This window comes from Eulemur rufifrons, chromosome 6 (genome assembly GCF_041146395.1).
Source record: "Eulemur rufifrons isolate Redbay chromosome 6, OSU_ERuf_1, whole genome shotgun sequence".
NCBI lineage: Eukaryota > Metazoa > Chordata > Mammalia > Primates > Lemuridae > Eulemur > Eulemur rufifrons.
In genome coordinates, this window is record NC_090988.1 from 51,653,011 (window position 1) to 51,673,167 (window position 20,157).

The 20,157-nt window shown below is 37.3% G+C and overlaps 1 protein-coding gene and 1 pseudogene across 3 annotated transcripts in view; one reads left to right on the forward strand and one right to left on the reverse strand.

The window, feature by feature from the left end:
* The window catches only part of UVRAG (UV radiation resistance associated), a 281,364-nt gene that overhangs the window by 248,543 nt on the left and 12,664 nt on the right, over positions 1-20,157 (reverse strand). For all 3 annotated transcript variants that reach the window (XM_069470994.1, XM_069470993.1, XM_069470992.1), the window contains exon 2: positions 3,389-3,506. In XM_069470994.1, coding sequence (XP_069327095.1) covers positions 3,389-3,506 — 118 coding nt within the window. The remainder of the gene's footprint in view (positions 1-3,388; positions 3,507-20,157) is intronic.
* LOC138383988 (glutathione S-transferase alpha-4 pseudogene) lies at positions 5,602-6,261 on the forward strand (annotated as a pseudogene).

Here is a 20,157-nt window from a genome sequence, read left to right on the forward strand (position 1 = left end):
GAATACAAGATTCAACAAGGCAAACTGTGTAGTTATAAAAAAATAAAAATAAAAAAAGAATATAGGAGATGAGTCAGAGCTAGAACATCAGAAACTCAGTTTTAAACATATCAAGTTTAAGTTACCTACTAGATTCCAAATGGAGATGCAAAATAGGCAACTGGATATAGGAGCATGAGTTCAGAGGAAAGATTAATAGGTGACATTTAAAACTATGAAACTTGGATGAGATCACCAAATTGGATTATCTTCTGATATATTCAAGCTAGTTGGTATTACAGGAGAGGACAGGCATGTACATTTCACAGGTGAGATAACTCTCGCTGAAGAACAAATTTGATTTTCTAAAAAGTCCAACTTTAAGAGGCAACCAGGATCAGAACCTAGTTCCCCATCCGATAACACAAGGCTTTGTTCTCTAGAGTTATAACAATTGATATTTGATTTGAACTACCTTAAAAAGTAAACAATCTCCTAAGAGCACTAAAAAGATGTTAAAAGTAAAAAAAAAAAAAAAAAAAAAAAATTCACACATATCTTTTTTGGATCTGCTGTGAATTCAGCTAAAATAAAAGAATGACTTAGAAATCAGCATTTCAGATGTTCTTCCAATAAAAAACTTTTTTGTAAATTAAGAAATGATACCACTAAACAGGTGATACAGGTTTAGCGAGAAGAGCCAATTGGTCTTTTATTGTGGTCATTCTATAGCAAGAGCCAAATAATGATCATGACAAATATTTGTGTTTGCCATGACAGGTCCAACTAGATGAGACGGTATTAACTAGAATTAGTAAGGAAAGGGCTTCCCAGCTCCTCGTATGGTAGTTAAAAGTTATAAAGCCCAACAAAATTTTCATGAATAGATTTCATTCAACCATAATATTTTGGAGCAGGAAAAATTCTCAGAAATCATCAACCCCTTCATTTTAATGATAAATTAACTAAAGCTTACAAAAGGACTAAATGCCCTACCCAAGATGCTTGCCAGTTAGTGACAGATTCAACATCACTACCAGATCCTGGACTTCCCTGTGGTCTGTCACCAGTTATTCCCTAATTGTGTTAATGATCATCTCATGGAGATAACTTCTAGAAACAGTCTATGACAACTTCTAAATTCAAGATGTAATCTGAGCTAGAAGAAACAAAAAACAAAAACAAAAATAACTTTGCTTTCATCATATCTCTAAGTAAGTTTTTACATCATGATCATCAACCAGTCCCATTACTACTCTCTTTTTAGAAACTGTTATAATTTATATTACAATACTAATAATAATTCCTACCATTTTCCAAATTCCTAATATGTACTAAGTACTATGTTGATTACTATTATCAGAAGTAACAATGGACAAAGACACAGAAGTTTTATTAAGATAATCAAGGACTCATTATGTAGAAACCCACCAAAAATTAAAAATACTCCAGCACTGTTATATATTGCTAGTGATATAACCAATTAGTGAGTAGTAAACCTGATGTATTAAGGTCTACAAAAATGCTTATGTCCTTAGACCAAATAGTAACCAACCGTTTCATTTTCCTTCTGGATACATAGGAAGACCACATTTCCCAGTCCCCTTTCTATCTAAAAAGGACAATGCAATTGATTTTTGGCAAATGGAATGGGACAGAATTGATGTGGACCACTTAAATTCAAAAACCTCCCACAAATAATCCCTCTCTCTCTTGTCATGCCAGAGGCCAAGTATGGAGGATAGCAGCAACCCAAAATAGAAGGAACCTGGTACCTGAGTCGCCACTTAGAGGAGAGCTGCCAAGGCAGCACCTGATAAAAAATATCTGCACTGGACCTAGTGTAAAAAATATATTCAGCCACTAAGATTTGTGGAATTTGTTATAGTAGCTAGCATTAATCACTCAGATTAATAATTGTTTTAAAAATAAGCAATGGTGAGAATAAAAAATAAGACGGAAATAAAATTACATGTATATGGTAAAATTTAGAGTCCTTTTTTCCAATCTTAAAAATTATTTTAATGCTATTTATAATGGTGGGGTTTCTATGCTATATATTTCTTTTACTTTTTCTTTTAAAGACAGGTTTTCTCTCTCTCTCTCTCTCTCTCTCTCTCTCTCTGTCACCCAGGCTAGAGTAGAATGGAGAGATCATAGCTCGCTGCAGCCTCAAACACCTGGGCTCAAGCGACCCTCCTGCCTCACTCAGCCTCCCAGGTAGCTGGCACATGCCACCATGCCCAGCTAATTGTTTTTCTTTTTTTTTTTTTAAGAGACGGGGGTCTCACTGTATTGCCCAGGCTAGTCGTGAACTCCTAGCCTCAAGCAATCCTCATGCCTCAGCCTCCCAAAGAGCTGAGACTACAGCCACGAGCCACCACACCAGGCCACTATGCTATATATTTCTTGACTGAGTTTTGTAATAAGCAGATATTAGTATTGAAATTTAAAAAAGAAAAAAGTTGTTAAATAATTACTGTTTTAATAATGATAATTAAAAGTAAAAAGATAAAATGTCACTTGAATATTTTACCTTTGCCACAGGACAGGATTCAAATAAGTCTCAGTAACTCTTATTAAAACAATGCCACCTTTTGTTAGCACAAATAGATCTTTAATCACACCTTACCAAGTGTCATCACACTATCTCAGTTGATCCTCATAAAAATCTGTCTTACCAACTTCATAAGACATCATTATCTCTACTCACATATGGGGAAAATGAGGTTCCAAAAACCATGATCTTTATCCAAATAATGAAGCTAGTAAGGCTAGTATTTTCACTCCTAATCCAATGTTCCTGTCATTTACCATGCTTTCTCTCTTATACCATCCCAAGGAAGCCAACTAATTATATCTCAGGACTTTCATCTAATAATGTATCCCAAAGATGGCGTGATTTTCAATCAAATATTTGGTCTACTCTTAGAATTCACAGAAGAATCCACAATACAAAATATAAAACTGAATTAAAAGAAACCATGCCATTCTTCTGAAAATGAACCCATATGCACAAGAAATTAGATATGAAAAGATATAAACTAGGTCCCTATTTTACCATAATATTAAAGAAACTGATTATATTTTTTTAAAGTAAAATTAATACAGTATACTGGACTCATATAATCTACTTTAAATGTTAGCTACTGGAACATTAACAGCTATCATTCATAACATTCATAAAGGAATGCTAAATGTGTCAATATAAGGCTGTTATCTGAAAGAATTATCTAATAGCCATGTTTCTTTAATATACATAAATGCTCATGAGATATTTTCAGACAGCATAACAATTTAGGTTTCCAATAAGCAATAACAGCAGGAGGCACTGAGAATCACTTACGTTACAAAAGAATAAAAATGAAATGTAACACTCTGTGGGTAGCAAGTCCACAGACTCCTTTACCTTTATATATCTTTTCAGTATTACACAAGTGAAGTGTGAAGTAGGTATCAAGGAGTTGATGGCCATTTCGATTAACAATGTTCCGGGCAGCAATGTTCCGAAGATGTCGAAGACGCCGCTAAAAAAATAACAACAAAAAGAGAGGGCATTCAGCCTTTTTCCACCTATAAAATTTTCTCAAAGTTACAGTTCAAATATGAAATATAATAGGCTGTCCCAGACATTTATTTGTTGAGCCAGAAACCATAACCCGGCCTCCACATCCCCTCTGTCGAATAAGAATTATATCTACCCTATCTCACTATAACATTGTTGTGAGTACGAAATGACAATAGATGTGAAATATTTTTGAAAAGCATAAATCTTATATAAGTGCTATATACCTGCATAATATAGTATTAGTATTCCCTGGAATGTAAACTAAGTAGTAATTTGCTTTTTTCCACAGAAGGATTCTGGTAGACATACGAAGTCCGGCTCCTACCAACAGAAATCAGCAGTTACCACATACATCCACCACTGTTGCTAGTTCAGTCTAGATGCTAAGTTATTTGTACAACCAGGAAAAAGGCCAAAGCCAAAAAATAACAGTAGTAAGTCACTGGTCACTCCATCCAGCCAATAATTCAACTATTGTGAGTTTAAATTCTCACTTCATCAGCAGCCAACCAGTCTGTATTTCCTAACTAAGCCTCCTTCCTAGCAACTTCTCCAACTAGGATGTTTGAATTATTTGGAGTCACAAGTTTGGAAATGCAAAAGCTCCACAAGCAACAGTAGAAATCAACAAAAATATAAGACAAGCTTAAGGGACAGCCAAATCATCTCATATCAAAAAGAGAATATTGGCAATGCTGAATGTTGGCAATGCACATCAGATTCATCCCCAAAACCTAGTTCCCTGTGTTAGATAATTATCTTCAGAGACTTAAAAATAGAAACCAAGTGCTTAGTTTTTAAAATATGCCTAAAGTTCTCCCTCGGGCGGAAAGCCAGTCCTTTCTCCTGAAATAAATCCATCTTCAATCACATGTGCAATCAGCCAGAAGAGCCGGGTCTTTTTTCCATGCACATACCAACCCAATCCCTTCTCCCAGTCTGGAGATTAAGATTCTTTGAGAGAGAAGGTTATTGTTTAATAAATTTGTTTAATCCTCTAAGTATGAAAAGCCCCAAATGTATTTACAAGTTTTCTGGGCTTACTCTAAAAGATTCATTTTTCCACAATCATCCAATGGTTTTCATTTCACACTTGGATCACAGCAATCATCTTTTCCTGCTATATAGTTTTCATTAGCCCTTTCAGTCAAAATTTTAAATTTTCCTAGCCCCATGCTTTTGCTCAAATAACATCGATTCCCAAAGCTGAATAGGACATTTTCATTTTTAAATTGGAAATAACGTGGCTTTAGAATATTTGAAATACTACCCATAAAACATTCTATGTAGAGTTTAAAAACATTCGTTAATATATAAAATTAAAGGCTATACAGCTTTGATTTGGGGGATGGATGGATGTAATTAGCATACAATTCAACTACTTGAAATGTTGGCAAAAAAGCAGTATGACCCAAATTCCTTAACTTTTTATAAATCTTTCAAATGTGAATTCTAACACAAGACTTAAATGGCATGCATAGTAAATCTGAAACATCTGTTTTAGTAAAAACAAAATCACTTATTAATATGATCGTAAACTGGTACTTCTAAAGAACCTAAGCTGCTTTAAAACTTAAGAGTAGTCTGCAAGAAATTTTTTTGTTGTGTCTTAGAATTTTGTTTGTTTGTATTGGCCTTGTAGAAACTACTCTCCCCTCTAGAAGACTACCAGTCTTGCAGAGTTAATTCCACCTCCAGCATCAGGAATGTTCATATGATTTATTCAGGCCAATCAGCACATTCCATTCCCCTGATCACAAAATATCCAATTAGGGCAGGTAAAAGACCTAGAAATTGTAGTAAATTGTTGAGAGTTCTTTTCTGTCCCCCTACTGGCTCCGAAACTAAAAGAACACAGGGCTAGAGATACTGGCAGCCATCTTACCATCACAGTGACACACTGTAAGAATGAAACCAACAAGGAAAGGAGCACAGTTCAGTGATGAAGAATTCAGGTCCTGTTGACACAATTTAAGTCTGTGGATCAAACCATACCTAAAATGGGCCCTGAGACAAGAGCCTAGAAGAGATCTGAAAACCCCAAGCCAGGAGTTATGGCAGCTAAACCCAGAAGTGCCAAGGGAAGGATGGAGTCCATCTGCTGGCTACTGGCTACAGCTGAAGTGGGAGTTTGAGGAAGAATTTTTTGAAACAAGAGAACAATATGAAAAGTTGCAGAAGGATGGATGCCTGCTTTTCAGCCAAGTGGCTTTGGTGGAAATTGATGCAATGGCGCTGATGCAGACTAGAGCCATCCTCAGCTACCTCGCTGCTAAGTACAACTTATATGGGAGGGACCTGAAGGAGAGCGTCAGGATCGACATGTACACTGATGGCAACATGGACCTGATGATGATGATGAAAGTGCTGGGTCTGTTCAAACCCCCTGCAGAAAAAGGGGAAACTCTTGCTTCAGTAGTGAAGAATGCTAAAACCCAGTACTTTCTCCATCTTTGAAAACATTTTGAAAGACCACAGAGAGGATTTTCTCATTGGCAACAAATTCAGTTGGGCAGACATACAATTGCTGGAAGCTATTTTAATGGCAGAAGAACTCAATGTTTCTGTTCTTTCTCACTTCCTTCTGCTGAAGGCATTTAAAAGAAGAATCAGCAACATCCCCACAACTAAGAAGTTCCTGCAGCCGGGGAGTCAAAGAAAGCCACCCTGACAGCCACTATGTTGAACTAGTCAGGAACATTCTGCAGTTCTAACGGCAGCCGGTCTCATGATGACAAGAGCAGTGATCCAATTGCAGCACCGGCACACACCATCTAGAGTGAACGGTAGAAGCAAACTATAGATTCTAGGAGCTAAGTGTCTGACAACAACAAAGCCATGCTGCCATCAATGGCAAATGCTGATTAAATGTAATATAAAACCAAAAACAAACAAACAAACCATACCTAAAATGAGTACTATAAGGACAAACATTAGCCATCAAAGATTACAACTAGAGAGAGGACTTATGCTACAACTATTTATTAAGAATTTATCCCATGGCAGCTTAGTAGATGAAGAGTAACATTCTAACTTAGTGGCAAAGTACAAAGAAATGTTTTACTTTGTTAAACATACCCATTTTTAGAAAATAACCATTTCTGTTGGGTCAATCCATTTTTGTTGATAAATTTTAAACCTCAATATAGGGGACAGCAAGGCTTAAAATACAGTCAAATCACACACCAACACTAACAGAACCCAAAGCAATTTTCAGTAGTGAAATATGCCACTGAGGCCAGGCACAGTGGCTCACACCTATAATCCCAGCGCTTTGGGAGGCCAAGAAGGCAGGAGGATCACTCAAGGCCAGGAGTTCAAGACCTACCTGCGCAACACAGTGAGGCCCTGTCTCTACAAAAAATTTAAAAATTAACCAGGTGTGGTGGCATGTCTCTATAATCCCAGCTACTCGGGAGGCTGAGGCAGGGGGATCACTAAAGCCCAGGAGTCTGCGGTTGCAGTGAGCTACGACGACGCCACTGCACTCTAGCCCAGGTAACAAAGCGAGACCTTGTCTCAAAAAAAAATAAAAAAGAAAGAAATGAAATATGCCACTGGGGTTCTATATTCCTCCCATGTTTTGCCTTTCCCTTATAGGCATCTAAAATTTTCTGGCTTCTAAGGTACAATAATGACCAAAGAGAACTGATGTGCCCTTGATCTGGTTCCACATCAGTGTAGGAGAGTGATTCAAGGAGGCTGATGACCAAAGGAGGAGGAAATGGCTCCCACTCACCCTCCCTTCCTGTACCCCTCACTTAAAAAACAAAAGTACTATGGTTCTTAAATACAATTACCCCATGAAATCCCCACCATCACCAAACTAAACCATTCCACACACAACTTTTATGACTCCCAACGCCACAGAGGTGATGCCTTCAAAACAAATTTTGAGTCTAATTTGTTTAATCTACAAGAGGTATTATAGATTAATAATATAATCAATAACATAAAGCCCAGTGGAAAAGAGGCTAAAGGATACAAAAAGACAGGTAACAGGAAAAGAAAAGGAAATGGTCAATGAACACATGAAAAGATGTATAATCACACCCATAATTTAAGATATCCACATCAAAACAAACATTCTACCTTGTGGCAGACTATATTTTCCAAACATGGTTGCCCCAATACATTCCATCTCTCATACTCTCTTACAATGTGATGTTGCTACTCCTCCATTAAAAAGTGAGGTCTATGTTCTCTCTCACTTACAAGTGGTAAGGCCTATGATTGTGGCAGAAATGATGGTATGTGACTTCTGAGTCTAAATCATAAAAGGTAATATGGCTTCCACCTGGTCCTCTTACGATCCTACTCCTTGGAACCAACTGCCTATCCTGTAATGGAGCCAGGTAGTTACATACATTTCACAGGTGTCCTCCACAGCCCCAGCAGGTAGCCAGACGTGTACGTGACTGTGCCCTGAGCCCTCAAGCCTCCAGAAATGATATCAAATTGATAAGTCATTTCCACAAAACCCAGATGAAACTGCAGATTAAGGAGCAAAATGAATGATGATGTTGTTTTAAGGCATTAAATTTTTTGTTTGTTATGCAGCAATAGGAAACTGAAGAGACCTATCTGATTTAACAGTCAAACTATTTTAGTCTCTGTTGGGGCTGATACCAGAAAGGACAACTGGTCCAATTTGAAGCAAGGGCAATTTATTAACAACCATCAAATTTTAAAATGCATAAAACATTTGACCAAGCAATTCCACAAGTCACAAAAATGTATGCAAATATGTTTACTCCAGTATTGCTATAAAAGCAAAAACTGAATAACCACTCTTAAATTGTAGTATGTTCATACAATGAAAAATTATATAACCACTTTTTAAAAAGGCTATTGAAAGTACTGGTATGAAACACAAACAATAGAGCTAAAAATTGTAAATGTTAATGTAAAGAAATATTACTATATGACCTGAATGATATAGATCAGGGATTGGTAAATTTGACAAGGGTCAGAGAGTAAATATTTTAAGCTTTTCAGGGCACATCGATTTTCTGTCTGCATATTCTTCTTTTTTAGCTTACAATCCTTCAACAGTGTAAAAATGATTCTTAGCTCATTAGTAGTTACAAAAACTAACCACTGTTAGCCACAGTTTTGCTAACTCCTGATGTGGATAAAGATAGATATTATGAGACAATTTCTTAAACTAGCATTTACTTTGAAAATATAGTCAAACTTATCCTGGACACCTTTCATTCCTACTCTAACTCCTGGCTTCATTTCTTTTTCAGGTCAGGCACTTGTTCTTAGCCTGGGACAAGGCTCAATGGCAGGGAAGAATTAAGGCCCAGGTTATTTCAGCTAAATTTGGATTACTACTGCTTTTTGATAACTTTGGTGGGGTGACAACAAATGCAAACCTGGGGAAAACTGGCTTTCCACATTTCCTCAGAAGATAAAGATATTTAATTACTGAATCAAGAATTTAAGCTTGATAGATTCAAGTCAGTCTTTTTAAAAAATAGAAAACCCCTTCTATATTATAGCACTCTCAATCATCCATGTTTTCCTAATCCTTTAATCCTACCTGAAAGACTCACTATGAAAAAGTTTTGAAAGAACACAAGTTCTTTTAAAACCAATGCTTGGTGTTAATAAGCAAATCATGCCAACAGTCAATGTTACAGATTTAAACAAACAACCCAACAATCTCTCGTGAAACACTGTATAGTTCTTGTACATAATTGGGAGCTTTCTATGGCATGAATTACATACCTTGGAGCCAAAGCCTTTATTTTGATATTAACTCTGCTCTCCCCTGAGTTCAAATCACTCTAAGAATTTAACACAGTCATTTAAGCACTACGAAATTGTAAAACAGGCCTCTCCACAAGAAAAGACAAAATACATCTTTGAACTTTCTATATTTCTTATACATTTGTCTCTGGGTTTCTCTACATGTCTCTCTCTCTCTCTCTCTCTCTCTCTTATTCTCTTCTTTCTTCTATTTTGATGGTACTTCCTTCACAGACTATGCTTAGGAACTGTGGGGCTACAAACATGGTATTACCTAATTTCAGAGTATGTAATCTTACTAAAGACCTGGAGTTTGTACACATGAAAAGGGAAAATTTCAGATAAAAGTATCCAGCGGTATTTAGAAATATAAAACCAAAGAAGACAGACACAGAGTTATACAGGATGACACTGAGAAGATAAAAATTGGAAAACAGTAGACAGCTTTCAGTGGTCCAAGTGTTTAGAGTAATACCATGCCTGTAATTTAGGGGGAGGAAGGGAGGACAAGTATGTAGGCATATAGATTAAACAAAATCCACCATGAGTTAGCAATTATTGCAGCTAAATAATAGGTACCTGGGAGTTCATTATATTCTTCTCTTAATCTCTCTCTCTCTCTCTCTCTCTATATGTGTGTATGCGTGTATATATATGATATATATTTGCATTTCAATATGCATTGATATATTGATATATACAATACACATTGAAATTTCCATAATAAAAAAATGTTTTAAAGTAATATCAATAGGAACAAAAAGAAAGGATAAGACCATATAGGAGCCTAAAGAAAAACTGAGCTTAATGGCGCAACTAATTAGATAATGGATGTGGTTGGGGATGAAGAGAAGACTGACAAAAGAAACAAGGTTGTCAAAGATGACCTCTAGGGAAGTGAGAACTGATTGATAAAGGTGTTAGGGCAATAACAAATACAAAAAATACACACACATACACATACTCAATACCTTACATCAAATTCCAGAAGACTTAAAAACATTTAAATGTAAATAATTAAAGCATAAAAGTACCCGAAGAAACCATGAAGAATTATTTCATAACCTCAAAGATCTAAAAATGACACATATTCAGAAGTTATAAAAGAAAAAAAAAGTTTACTATATAAAATGCTCTAAAATTATGCATGGCAAAAACTACCATATGTAAAGTCAAAGGAAAATAGAGCTTAAGAAAAAAATTTTAACTCATATAAAAAAGATAATTTCACTAAAACATAAAGAATTCCTAGAATCAAAAGTCCAACAACCCAACAGGAAAAGTGGCAAAGAAACTAACAGATAATTCACAGAAAAGGACATACAAATACCTCTTAAACATGAAAAGATCCTCAACCTCACTCATAGGAGAAATGCAAATTAAAACTACACTAAAACTGGCATAGACCAAAAAATCTCATAACATATTCTGAGGCAAGGCAGTAGCAAAAAAGGCACTTTCCTGACAGGGGTGTCATTGGTACAAACTCTAGGGAGGTATCTTCGTCTGTTTTCGGTTGCTTTTAACAGAATACTTGAAACTGAGTAATTCTTAAAGAAAAGGAATTTATTTCCTACAATTATGGAGGCTGAGAAGTCCAGGATCAAAGGGCTGCATCTGGCAAGAGCCTTTTTGCTGGTGGGGACTCTGCAGGGTATCACGTGGCAAGGGAGCTGAGCACGCTAATATGCTAGCTCAGGTCTCTCTTCCTTTTCTTACAAAGCCACTAGTTCCCCTCCCATGATAACCCATTAACCTATTAATCTATTAATCTGCTAGTGGATTAATCCATTGATGAGGGCAGAAACCACATGATCCAATCACCTCTTAAAGGCTCCACCTCTCAATACTACCACATTGGGGATTAAATTTCAACATGAGTTTTGGTGGGGGCAAATGTTCAAATCATAGCAGATGGTAATCTGACAATGTCTACCAAAATTACAAATGCACATACTCTTTGATCCAGCAATTTCACTTCTGCATTTATGCTAAAAATACCCTTGCAGGTATGCAATATGATGTATGTAATGGAGTATTGCTTGTATTAGCAAAAAAAAACAGAAATAACTAAAATGTCCATCAATAGGGGACTAGCTAAATTATGGTATGTCCTACAGTGAAATACTATGTGGCCATAAAAGATAAATGATGCAGCAGCTCTTTGAGCAATGATATAGAACAATTTCCGAGATATACTATTAGTTTTAAAAAAGCACAGTTTATATAGTTGGTGTGTTTAGCATGGTATCATTTGTGTTTAATAGGGAAAAAAGAATATAAATATGTAATTACTGGAGAGTCACAAACTATGACTGATAACACTGGTTGCCTCAGAGGAGAGGAAAGAGGTGTTTAGGGCACAGAGTAGTATGGAGACTGTTCACTCTAACCTCTTACATAATATACCTTTTAAACTGTGAATCATATGAATATATTACCTACTGTATTTTTTAAAATAAAATTAAATTTACATTTAAAAAAACAGAGATGGCAACCAACCTTTAAATACAGGTATATGGGATATCCACTTCCAGAAGCACTGTGACACAGTAGCTTAAGCTAGAGTTTGAACTGAACTCTAGGGCGGTTCTACTATTCACTCATGGACAAAGCCACTTTCTCTGAGCCTCCTTCCCCATCCAAAAAATGGAGATATTTCCACCTGCCTACCTCTGTGGGTTACAGTAAGGATCAAATTAAATAATGCATATAAAAGCTCTCTGAAAAATTGTAAAGTACTTTATAAACATAATGTATTACAAAAATAGAGATATCAAGAGAAGGATGTGGTTAACAGTGAAAGATGATGAATTGATTTAGGCAGTTCTAATTTGAAGAAAAGAGACTGATTTAGAATTCATCTATATAAATATAGGTGATAAAGTCACAAAAGTATAACAGATCTCTGAAGGAGAAACGTTCAATAAATAGAATTGCAGAACTGCAGAATTAGAAAGGACCCAAAGGTCATCTAAGCCTTTGTAACTTTGCATCACCTGGGAATGTGTTGAAAATGCAGAATCTCGGGTCCTACCACAGACAGGTCCTACCACAGACTCAATCAGAATCTGAACTTTAACAAGATCCCCAGGTAATTCATATGTGTATCTTAAGCTTAAGAAGTACTGATACTTTCTCCTTGCAATTCTATCATTAAAAAAAAAGAAAAAGAAAAAAGAAGAAGCACTGATCTAAGCCATCTTGCTTATTTTTCAGATAGTAAAATTGAGGCCCTAAGTAAAGAGTTCATACAGTCAGTAAGTAGCAAAATCAAGATTTGAACCCAGGCCTGATCTCCTGGGCTGGGTACACCAAGTATTTGCTTCTCAGGTACTCTGTTTCCAAACCTTTGAGACAGCTTTGCCTTTCAGGCCTCCCATGTTTCCACCCCTATCTATTTCTAGTCAGCCATCTAGACCCATCACTTCTTTCTTTGCAATTACTTTAGCATACGCTTCTTCTTTTCCACATCCTTCACTGTCCTAAAACTACTGTTGTTCATACTATGAAAACCCAGCTTCCTCCTATTGTTCATGTATCAATTTCCTCTTCAGAAAACAACAGCTCATTTCCAAACAGCAAGCTCTATATAATTGGTTAAGAAGGTACAAGTCATTAAAAACCATTAAATTTTAGCTAGCTGATTTCAGGCAGAATCTGTATTTGAAACCTACCCAGACCAGAAAGGTATAATTTGGTAATTCTAACCCAGAGCCTTCACGTCTTCATTTCCATTATTTCTTTCCTATTAACTCCTTTTCTTTGCCCTAGAACTAAGCCAGTTGCCTTCATGTAACAAGGTCCTTCCATTCTAATCAAGTTTTACCAAATACAGCCAGTCATCCTTTGGTATCTGCAGGGGTTCATTCCAGGAACACCTCCAACCCCCTCATACCTCACCTGGGATACCAAACCGCAGATGCTTAAGGCCCTGATATAAAATGGTATAGTACTTGCACATAACCTATGCACATCCTCCAGTATAATTTCAATCATCTCTAGATTACTTATAATACCCAATACAATGTAAATGCTACGGAAATAGTTGTAATACTGTATTGAGTTTTTTGTATTCTTTTTTATTGTTATATTGTTAATTTTTATTGTTTTTTTTTTCCAAAAATTTTCTACCCATGGTTGGTTGAATCCAGAGCCCACGGATGCAGTGGGAGGACTAGAAATCCAAAGGCCCTAAACCTGCTTTCCATTACCATCTTCTGTCCCAATAAGCCCTTACCATCCACAAACATTCCCATATCTTTATAATTCTCTCCTATACACTGTATCCTAGCAAACTAAAGTACTTCAACATTTCTTGAATACCCATGATGTGCCAGGCACCACATAATAAAGCAGAAGTCTAAACACTTCTGAATACCTTTCCCATATAAATATAAGAAAATTAAAAGCCCTGCCCCATTTCCATTTCTGCAGCAATAAGTTTATTTACTTTTTAAGAGCAAATAATATGGGAAGACTTTCATAGATGCTCTGCCCCAATAGGGATAATTGACCAGAAAACTAAGCCACCTGCAACATGAAGGCTAACTCATATGCAACACCTGTACACCACAGCACTAGGGAAAGAGATTCCCTTGTACAAATTGAGTACTGAGTTCAATTAAATCTACCTGAAAAAATAAAGGGAGGATACTTCAGTTCAAAATCCAATTGTGAGCTCCAGTGATTCCAAACACTGTTTTTGTGATATGGTATAAACTTGGTAGGATTGAGTTTGTGTCCCAGTTTTGCTATTTCACTTGAGAAAGCATTTAACCTCTCTCACCTTCAGATACCTCATCTGTAAAACAGAGCTAATAATAGTTTCAACTTCAGAGAGTCATAATGACGAGTAAATGGCGAAAGTGCAAAGTGCTTAGATCACAGTGCTAGCACATGGAACAGTTCAATAATGTTACTACTATTATCAATCACCCTAAAGTTTCCTTAGCCTTTAGTGGTCAGTTTACCTGTAGTTTCAAACTCTATCCATCTAACTCGAGCTATTACAGGTTTGTGAAGGTGGAGGCAAAGATAAAATTGGAAAACTGTATTTTAAATCCAACAAGCAAACAGAGTAAGATAGTAGAAAAAAACTCTGAATTTAGAAACAGAATAGTTGGGTTTGAACTCTAGCTCTGCCATGTTCTTTTCTAGGCTTAGTTTTCCACCTGTTAAATGGGGGGGGCGGGAAGGTTTCTAACTACTATGGCTAAAAATACTATGAGAATGGTTTTAAAAGGATTAGCTACTCAAAACACAGGCAGCACGCAGAAGTTAAAAAGGTTAAGGGTGGGAAACACATTCACAAATAATTTTTAAGGATATTTCTGAAATGGTATATAACGAATCACAAATTTTAACTGCGAGAAAAAATGGCAGCAAAAGGTAATCACAAAATTGGACTCAAACACCTGTGTGAAAGTTGTTCCTATGAATTGGGTCATTCTTGTCATATCTAACTAAAACCTGGTTGAGAGGCCAGGAGGGAAAAAAACACTCAAGGCACGTAACATTGCCCCAAGAATGTAACTCTCTGCAGGCCTGGGTGCTAAAACTGTCTGCTGTAACCTAAGATCAGCTTTATCTAATAGCTACTGAAACAACCTGCTGCAACTCTTAAGACTAGTTTTACCCACCACAGTCAGTCACCAATCAGAGCTTGCCAGCTCCCCAAAACTTTACTAGTACCAATGAACTTTCCTGCAAAACAACACATAACATTTCTGCTTTCAGTAAAACCTCCAACCTTCTCTTTGTTCTTCGGACATACTGAAGACCACCCAGCCTATGTATATGTCCCAAATTGCAGTTTTTGCTTCCCAAATAAAACATTTTATTAAAATTTAGAGATTTGTCTCCATATTTTATTTGACTTCAATACCTACAATTAAGTAAACAAACAACAAGTCATTCGTCATGACCCAGCTCCAGAATCGACACTTTTGAGACATCCTTCCTGACCTCCCTTCTCCACCAAGATGATCACTATCCCGAACCAAGATGATCATTTTTCCCTCTATGCTATGACTATATTGTGTACAAACACCATCGCAGCACTTACCACAATCATGCTTTATTGTGTTCATGTGCCTGTGTTTCCCCAAAAGAAGACTGATTCTTAAATATAGAAACCAAGTTTCATTCCTCTTTATACCCACACTACTTAGCACAGGCCCGGCACAACGTAGATAACTCAGTTAAGTGTCTGATGGACGAATCAATGAGTAAACCACAGATAAGATTAGATATATCACCATGCCACGGGAGGATAGTACCTTTAAGTATTTAGTAACATTTAAGGTTATATTTCATACATAGCTCTTAACAGCACTTATATTTTATCACAACTCTTTGCCTTTCTGTCTCCTTGCCGACTACAAACTCCTTCAGAACCAAAATTGTGTCTTTTTATCCCAAGTGGCTATTGTGCAGCCATGCAGACACCCAATAAATGTTTGCTGACAGAATGAAGGAATGGATGAACAAATGTACAAACACCACCACTGCCTCACAGTTCAGGTCTCTACCTTTCCTTATATAGAAACTTTCTCAGTAGCCTCATAATTACTCTTCTCTCCATCATTCTCTCCATAAGACTGTCTTCATACACTTGCCTATCGTACAATGCAGATTGGTTATGGAGGGAGTGTCAAGAGTTGGGAAATCAGCCCGGCCTGGTGGCTCAGGCCTGTAATCCTCGCACTCTGGGAGGCTGAGGCAGGAGGATTGCTTGAGCTCAGGAGTTAGAGACCAGTCTGAGCAAGAGTGAGACCCCATCTATAGCAAAAAGAAAAAAAATTTTTTTAAATAAAATAAAAAACCCAGCCAGGCATTGCAGCATGCACCTATAGTCCCAGCTACCCGGGAGGCTGAGGCAGAAGGATCACTTAGAGGCCAGGAGTTGGAGGTTGCAGTGAGCTACAATGATGCCACTGCACTCTACCCAGGGCAATGGAGTGAGACTCTGTCTCAACAGCAACAAAAGGTCAGGTGTGGTGGCTCACGCCTGTAATCCTAGCACTCTGGGAGGCTGAGGCTGGAGGATTGCTCGAGGTCAGGAGTTCGAGACCAGCCTGAGCAAGAGCAAGACCCTGTCTCTACTAAAAATAGAAAGAAATGATCTGGACAGCTAAAAATATATATAGAAAAAAAATTAGCCGGGCATGGTGGCGCATGCCTGTAGTCCCAGCTACTCAGGAGGCTGAGGCAGAAGGATTGCATAAAAGCCCAGGAGTTTGAGGTTGCTGTGAGCTAGACTGACACCACGGGCAACAGAGCAAGACTCTGTCTCAAACAAAAAAAAAAAAAAAAAAAAGACCAAGGCATGATTAGAGGATTATAAATTTCAGCTCCACCCCTTGACCTCCAGGGAAGGGAGAGGGGCTGAAGATTATTGAGCCAATCATCAATGGCCAATTATTTAATCAATCATGGCTATGTAATGGGGCCTCCATGAAATCCTAAACAACAGAGTTTGGAGAGCTTGAGTTTGTGAATACATCAAGGTACTGGACAGGGGAGCACCTAGAGGGCATGGAAGCTCCACGCCCCTTCCCCTATTTATCACTTACATTTGGCTATTCCTGAGTTGTATCCTTTATCATAAACCTACAATATTAATAGTTTAAGTAAACTGTTTTCCTGCATTCTGTGAGCCATTCTAGCAAATTATTAAACCCGAGGAGGTCATTGGAACCCCTGATTTATAGTTGATAGCTGAGAAGTACAGGAGGCCTGAGACTTTCCACTGATCTCTGAAGTGGGAGCAGTCTTATGGGATTGAGCCCCTTAACTTGTGGGATCTGAGACTAACTCCTAGTAGATACTATCAGAATTGAATTGAATCTCAGGATACCCAGCTGGTGTAGGAGAACTGGTTTATGCAGGTTTAAAAAAAAAAAAAAACCACGCATTTGTTGTCAGGAATGTTGTAAGTAGAACAGGTAGTACAGATGGTCCCCACTTAGGAAGGTTTGACTTAGGATTTTATGATTTTATGATGGTGCAAAAGCAACGCATATTCAGTAAAAACCATACTTCAAGTACCCACAGAGACATTGTGTTTTTCACTTTTAGGTCAGCATTCAGTAAATTACATGAGCTAGTCAACAATTTATTAAAAAACAGGCTTTATGTTGGATGATTTTGCCCAAGTATAGGCTAATGCAAGTGTTCTGAGCACATTTAAGGTAGGCTAAGCTAAGCTATGATGTTCAGTAGATTAGGTGTATTAAATGTATTTTCAACTTAAGATATTTTCTATTTACAATGGCTTTATTGGGACATAACCCCATGGTAAATCAAGGAGCTTCTGTACTCTCCAACTCATTTGTTTCCAACATTTTCCTCCAAGCTCCTTAAACTCTGGCCTCACTTAATTGTCTGCCATTCCCTTTTATACCTTCTTACCTTTTTGCTCAAGCTGGTCCCTTTGCTAGCATGCATTTCCCATCTTTCTCACCTCAGCATTTTGTTCAAACCATCTCTTATATTACACTAAAATGGTTCGCTCACATATTTGCCTTCCTTACCCATTAGATTATTAGTCCCTCCAGGGAAGGGACAGTGCCGTTATTTATCCTGTATCTCCGGTGCCTGACAAATAGGAATAGCGATGTTAGCAGCAACAACTAACATTTCTTGAGTACTTACTATGTACCAAGCATCTTTGTAAGTGAATTTGATTCATTTAATCCTCTCAACAGCCCTTCAGGGTAGGCTACAACTATGCCCATTTTACCTGAGCCTCCCTAAAGCACAGGGAGATTAAATAACTTCCAGACTGCCTAGCTAGGAAATGGTGGGACAAGGATTTGAACACAAGCAGTCAGGCTGTAGCGTCCATATTCTTAACCACTGTGGATACATGGTAGAAACTACAAAAAATGTTCAACAAATGATGGTGTAGAACAGAGTAGAACACAATATTTGTAGAATGAAAATATGAAGGTCAAAAGTAAGGCATTTGGCAACTGAGGAAATGGAGGCACACAGAGGTTAAAAATGTACACAGAGCTACAGATAAGCCAGTCTTCTCACTGTAAAGGTTAAAAACCTGAGGACTAGAAAGAAGTACTTTTCCCAAAGTTACCTTAGTTATACCTAGAATCAGCCTTACAAGTCTTCGCACCACACCATATTAAAGGAATAGTAATACTTGCTTTAACAGGCTGCAAAACTATATTCAAAGATACTCGGAAATTATAACAACAGAAAATGGAAAAAGACATATACTAGGGCCTAATGCAATATCTGGTACACAGAAGGAATGTAATACCAATTAATTAATTTTTAATTTTTTAAAAGATCTTAAGTTTATTTCTAAGCATCAATTTCTTTTTATTTTTGTTATAATTTTTCTAAAATGCACTACATATTTTGCTACATTAAAGAGGATATTGATGATTTAACCTTTTCTTGAAAATTCAAGAGTATATTAGTGAACAGTAATTATTATCTGTACTATAGCAGATAATAAGGCCATGAGGAACTACTGAGTTAAAGGACTATTTGCTCCTCCTCATGAAACTCCAGCTATTTTTGAAAACATCTTACTGCTTTTTCAGGTAATCAGCTACTGTTCATTCCTTAGAACTGTCGGTGGCCTTCCTGTAGTAGACCCTTTTCCCTCTTCTAGTTATTTGCTTCTAGTCTGCTGGGACTTGAAAAATCTAAGTTTGTTGGAATAATTTCTAAAAGTTCAGAGTAAAAAGGCTCTGAGTGAAAGCCTCAGGGATACCCTGTAAGTTAAGTTTGTGCCTTTTACAGGATTCTGTGGCACTTTCAGAGCTCCCAAGTCTTTTTTGCTTACTTTATGATTGGTTGGTTATGGTAGGTTCCTGCTTCCCAAAAAAAGGTCTAAGAAAAGCTAGTCCCATGAGATACTCCATAGAAAAAGAATTCTATAAACAAATAAATTTGGGAAATACTTCATATTAGCATCTGATCCCAATCCCAATCCCCACCTCAGCAACACACTTAAAGGTCAGGCTAACCTGCAGAGATTAAAACTTGTTGTGTTTAATCTGTTGTTTACCAAACTCAGTAAAGAGATCTCTGTGGCCAAATAACATCCATTAAACAGCCCTGGATGTAAGAATTCTGTGGAACATATTCTGGTCTACATAATTTAACCTTCTTTTTTACAGAACTCACACTACCTGAATTTATGTTATTTATCTGTTTCTTATTTATAGTCTATCTTAGGGGTCAGTAAACTATGGCCCACAAACCAAAGATGCTGTCTGTTTTTGTACTGCCTGCAAGATAAAAACAGTCTTTACACATTTAAATGTTCTTATTTGTTTGTTTGTTTGTTTTTGAGACAGAGTCTCACTCTGCCACCTTTGGTAGAGTGCAGTGGCGCATACTAGCTCACTGCAACCTCAAGCTCCTGGGCTCAAGCAATCCACCTGCCTCAGTTTCCCAAGTAGCTGGGACTACAGGAGTGTACCATGACGCCCAGCTAATTTTTCTATTTTTAGTAGAGACGGGGTCTCGCTCTTGCTCAGGCTGGTCTTGAACTCCTGAGTTCAAACGATCCTCCTGCCTCAGCCTCCCAGAATGCTAGAATTACAGGCGTGAGCCACCGCACCTGGCCCATGTTTAAATGTTTGGTAAAAATAATTTCAGTATCCATAAATAAACTTTTTACTATAACACTGCCATATTCATTTGTTTACATATTGTATAGGGCTATTTTCCCACTACAATAGCAGAGTTGAGTTAGTTGCTACAAAGATCTTAGGGCCTGCTAAGACTGAAACATGAACTCTCTGGCCTTTCACAGAAAAAGTTTGCTAACCCCTTATCTCTCACCCACTAGAAAGTAAGGCCCATGAGGGCAG